The 5,550-nt window shown below is 47.2% G+C and overlaps 1 protein-coding gene across 1 annotated transcript; it reads left to right on the top strand.

Annotated features, from left to right (window-relative positions):
* Positions 1–1,942: 1,942 nt before the first annotated feature.
* Positions 1,943–4,740, top strand: LOC308252188 (oncomodulin; the record flags this gene model as incomplete). Its single annotated transcript, XM_080676367.1, has 4 exons — positions 1,943–2,003; positions 2,576–2,708; positions 3,141–3,250; positions 4,715–4,740. The coding sequence occupies 4 exons, from the start codon at positions 1,943–1,945 to the stop codon at positions 4,738–4,740; spliced, it is 330 nt and encodes a 109-aa protein (XP_080532493.1).
* Between the last annotated feature and the right edge of the window lie 810 nt (positions 4,741–5,550).

Below are 5,550 nucleotides of genomic sequence, written 5' to 3'. Positions count from 1 at the left end.
GTAGCTGTTCCCGAGAGAAACCTTTTATTGCTAGCACGAGCTGAAGTCCAGTGCTGGGGTGGGGGCAGAGGATAGATTTGGGGCAAACTGAAGATGACCAGTCAGATGGCATTGCCCACGGAGGAGTCTGGGGCCTCACCCTTGAGCCCCTGAATTGTCTACTTCTAAGCCACTGAATATTTCTGGTTGCAACATGGGACTGGTTTTTTACTTTTAAAAAACTTGGATTCAGCCTTTAACAAGAAGGAAATCCCGACATATGTTACCGTTTGGATGAACCTTGAAGACATTATGCAAGTGAAATAAGCCATCACAAGAAGACAAACATGCCATGATTCCATTTGCAGGAGGCATCTAATGCAGTCAGACTCCGAGAGGCAGAAAGCAGGTGGTGGTTGCCAGGGGCTGGGAGGAGGGAGAATGGGGAGCTCTGGTTCAGTGGGCATAGAGTTCAGTTTTGCAAGATGAACAAGTTCTAGAGATCGGTTGTATAACCAACCACATACCTACGGTTAATGCTACTGTACTGTAGGGACACTTAAAAATGTGTTTATTTACTGTAATAAAAAAAAGAGTCCAGCACAGCCCTGGCCATAGAAGGGACTCAATGTTTGCTCAAGGCAATCATCTTGCTGGCTCAAGTCCTGGCCTGATATTTTTGCTGCCAATGTTAGCTATGGGGTTGGGAACGGTTGGTGGTTCCCCCTCCCTGTTGCCTTTTTAGTGTGCGCCATTTAAGATACAGCTGGGAAATAGCAAAGTCAAGGCTTTTCTAGAAAGTCATCTACCCGGGATCGTTCATGTTCTGGACAAGTCCTGTGTCCATCTGACACACTGACTTGGAGTCTCAACTCTGGACTGAGGTCGGCCTCCCACGGCCACAGTCTCAGAGGTTAAAAACAGACCTGCGTCAGGTGGCAGCCACTAACATCTGGGGTGCCCTTTATAATTTACGGATCACCCCCACATGTGTCCACCTCATTTCGGCCGCTTTCTGGCCTCTAGTGCCTTCTCCAGGCGTCACCAGAGGGGTTTGTTTGCAGAACTGATGCCTTAGTTAAGGTTTGTTGAGGTTTGTTTTTAAAAATTGGCTGTTCCCACCCACCTTCCCTTGAGATATAAATAGAAAAAAAAGAGGTTTAATTAGTAAGGCAAGACATTCGAGCTATGTCCACTTGATCCTTGAAAAGGAAATCTAAGAGGTTCTTACTATCACTTTTTCAACCCTATATAAGGTAGGTCAGTAAGGACGCAAAAGCACATCCGTTGTTTTGCTCCTTCAACTCTTTTTTTCTGAATCTTCTTGGGGGAAAATCTAAGACGGTGAGTAGCTGGTGGACCTACCAGACCCCAGACTCTTCTTTCCTGCACACGTTCTTATTAGGCTGGTGCATGCTGCGCTCAGATTTCTCTGATCCCATGGAGTTGACACCTGGGAGGATTCTGATCTCCGGAAGATGGGCTTTTCACGTCTCTGATTCCCATCCTTCGGGAGAAATAGCATCTCTCCCACTGAAGGTCTATCCTTTCCCACATGGAATCTGCAACACTGCATTTCTCTGGCTGGTGTGGGAAGATGCTATTGCAACTGTGACATGCTTTACTTCGGAATGGTTTGTAGATGCTTATGGAAGAGGTCAAGTATGTAAACATAATTTTGATAAGAAAATGAAATCAAATTGGGTTTTAGGTTGTGCTTTAAATTTCACCTTCGGGGTATACTCAGGGAGAGGGCCGAGACAAAGACGGCTGGGATCTTTTCAGTATTTGGTTTCTGTTTGGATATTCTGTCCCATCACTTAATACCACGCTTATTACATTTTTAAAATTCTCAATGAATGTTACTGTTTCTATGGGCTAAAGAGGGGGGACTCCCCCAAGGTGAGCTTGTTCCTGCCCGCCACTCACCAGATGTCCCTTATCCCGTGTGGACAGGTGGACAATGAGCATCACGGACGTCCTCAGTGCGGAAGACATCGCGGCCGCCCTGCAGGAGTGCCAAGGTAAAGGGCACGGGCGGGTTTTCCCCTTGTACTTGCACTTCCGGCCAAGTCACACAAAATTAACATGTGAACTTTGCCGCAAGTTCATGAGATCAGAGAGTAAAACTGTTATGGATTAACTAAGGTTATAGGGACCTGAGATCTCATTTCTGTAAGGCGAAAGAAACTCACAGTGAGAAAAGAGGTCATTGGCTGCTATGTACCTGTTTGACTCCAACAATTGCATTCCCCCTCCCCGAGGAGACCAGGGATGCTGGAGTCTTGGAGACACAGCCTGTAAAATGGGCAGGGGAGGCTGAGGGGAGCAGAGGAGAGATGGGCAAATCAGGTGGCGAGGAAAGCTTGGGGGGCGGGGCAGCCGATGATACACAAAGCCACCCAGTCTTGGCTGCTGAAGAATCTTGAACCAGTCCCAGCCCTCTTGGTCTTTAAAAAGATTTATTTTTTTTGAGCAGAGCATCCCTGTGGCTCAATGACACTATTATTTTTAAGAACCCATGTTTTCGGCATCTTGGCCCAAACACAGGATGCGGTCCAGGGAGCGCCAGAATAACCCATTCTCTGTTCTTCAGACCCAGATACGTTTGAGCCCCAAAAATTCTTCCAGACATCAGGCCTCTCCAAGATGTCGGCCAGTCAGGTGAAGGATGTTTTCCGGTTCATAGACAACGACCAGAGTGGATACCTGGATGAAGAAGAGCTTAAGTAAGCTTTGTCCTAAGCCTCTCTGGCATTGCTAGTGGGGCTGGGGTGCAGTGGAGGCCAGCTGCTCAGTATTTCTTCATGGATCAGCCTCGAGGCCGGTCGTTCCGCAGCCTCAAGAAAGGGAAGGACGTGAGTCGGTCGGCCACATGTCGAAACATGGGCGCCTAAGACTGGAGGGGCCAAGATGAACTAGTGTTAGGGGTTTTCTTTGGCCAATGGACTTATCAACAAAACTCTGAAAAAAAAAACTTTCTGAAACAAAATGCCAGCAAATACTTTCTACAACGAAGGAGCCCTTTGCTTGCTAAGACCTTGACTGATGACCGAAATTGCTGGGAACAGGTGGTTTGTTGCTTCAAGAGTAAAAGGAAGGGTAAGCGGGGCAGTGCGTGGCCTTTCAGAAAATCCCCCTCGGTCTCTGTTATCCTGTAGGTTTTTCCTCCAGAAGTTTGAGAGTGGTGCTAGAGAACTGACCGAGACAGAAACCAAGTCCCTGATGGCGGCTGCCGATAACGATGGAGATGGAAAAATTGGGGCTGACGGTAAGTTCACACCTGCACAGACCATAAAAGACTAGCTCAAGGAGCATCAGGGGACTTGGGCCGTGAGATCAGGTGGATGTGGGTTGAAAGCCCCCTTTCTTAACCTTGCTGAGCCTCAGTCTTCTCATCTGTAAAATGGGACTAAAGTGAGGGTGCAATCGATGTAAGGAAAGACTGGCACGTGCCTGAGGCTGTATCATAGAAGCTGGTCCCGCTGGCCACTGTCTGTGAACCAGGAAATATCCTTGACGAGGGGACTAGTGAGTCGCCTGGCCAGTTATTTGCAAGACAGCCTCGTGTGCTTTGAAAACAGGGTAAGGAATCCCCACCCGAGGCATTTGAGCCCCTCTGAACGAGGGAGGGATCGACGTTCTCAAGAGTGTCTCATGCTTTAAAGGGCCTGTTGTCTAGAGCAGGAAAGCCTCTTAGCTTTCAAGGGTTTAGACAAATATGTTTTACTGGCTATTAGCCCACGAAATGGACAATGTTACACAGAGACCACATAAACGGTTGACACCCCATTCATGGAGCCTTCTGTGTGCAGAGCCCACACTCCCCTTTCAGCATACTTGCCTGGCTGCAGGGAGTGTTCGTAGGATTTTGTCCTGCTGCTCATGTGCTCGCTAGCTGCTGTGGGTGCGTGCCAACGCAGAACGTATGTGCGGTCCTTATGGTGGCGTTCTTTTGAAATTAAAAACTGCTCCTTTAGATCCTTATTTTAAAAATCTAATCAAAATGATGCCAGGATAACTGTCCACACTGGGAGGTGGTGTTGCTTCTATAAATAACTCAGGAAAGTGGTTTGGGTAAGGAGAGATTGATTTTTTTCAACCTAACCATGAAAGCCTTCCCAACAGGCAAAGCTTACCAGTAAATATGAAGTAAATCCCCAGTGTTCAATTCCTATCCGGAGTGTCTACATCATCATTAGTAACATTATTATTATCTTTCAGTAATATAAACTTTTGGGGGTATGGTTAAGATTCAAAGAGAAAAGTTAGTTCAAATTCTCGCCTTATTAAATGTTTCCAAAAATGCAAAATGTAGCTACAGAATAGACGAAAACCTCCCATTTCTGTCTTAAACTGACCAGACAAAAAGGTAAAAGCTCACAGGTTGTGATTGGCCATGGTACCGAATTCACTCACGGCCAAGGAGAGAGGACGGGGGGGGGGGGGGGGGGAGACACGGGGGGGGGGGCGGGGGGGCAGGTTCTAACACAAGGGGCTCTGAGCAAAGCTGCAGGAGGTTCTTAAAGGAGATCAGGCAGGAGGAGGAAACGCTCAGACGATCTGCATGTGGTCGGTGACGCTCACCCTTCCTTCCTTCTGCGCTCTTTGAGGGGCCGTGCCCACCACCTGACATTTGCTCCCTTTCTTTCCTCTTCAGAACTCTCATGGGCCACAGTGTCTGTAAAGTACTGAGCCATCCCCACTGACCCTGTTCTCACCTCTTCTGTTCTAGAATTCCAGGAAATGGTACATTCTTAAAGAGCCCAGACTATGGAGATAGACACAGTCAGCTGGAAGGCCTCCAAAACCCCAGGAAAATGGGAAACCCTACATCTCCCCCCTAATTTATTTATTAACTTCCCCTGGAATGCTCCTGCGACTCGCTCGGTGTTTAGTGAGGTAACAGACAGTCGTTCATGACGTTTCGGCGGTGGGTTTGCCCTGACAACTCCCGTGAGGCCCTCAGCAGAAATGCCTTTAAACATCATCTAATAAAGACACGTTTCTCATCACCTGCTGATGTGTGGGTGTGGTTCTTTCTCAGGAAGGGAGATGGATGAAAGCAGTTTGGGACCTTTGAAGATGCCTGGTCCCAGCAAGCACTAAGCAAGCAGCGTTGGTGTTGTGCATGAGCGAACAGAAAAAACAGGTTGAAAAAAAAAATCACAAACAATTTGGCACTGTCAAGCTAGGTTTTTCTCAGCGATTTATCTGAGTCAGAAAGTAATAGGAAGGGGTTTTAGACAGCATAAAACCGCTCTTGCTTATGTGTTTTCTGCTACTGGGTGTTAGATTTCCATAAGAGAGCTTTAAGACAGTGGTTCTCAACCTTCCTAATGCCGCGACCCTTTAATACAGTTCCTCACGTGGTGGTGACCCCCAACCATAAAATTATTTTCGTTGCTACTTCATAACTGTAATTTTGCTACTGTTAATGAATCGTAATGTAAATATCTGTTTTCCGATGGTCTTAGGCGACCCACAGGTTGAGAACCGCTAGCAGGGTCGCCTAAGACCATCGGAAAACACAGATATTTACATTACGATTCATTAACAGTAGCAAAATTA

This window comes from Plecotus auritus (genome assembly GCF_963455305.1).
Source record: "Plecotus auritus genome assembly, chromosome: 6".
In the NCBI taxonomy this organism is placed as follows: Eukaryota; Metazoa; Chordata; class Mammalia; order Chiroptera; family Vespertilionidae; genus Plecotus; species Plecotus auritus.
This window is presented reverse-complemented; position numbering and strand designations above follow the sequence as displayed.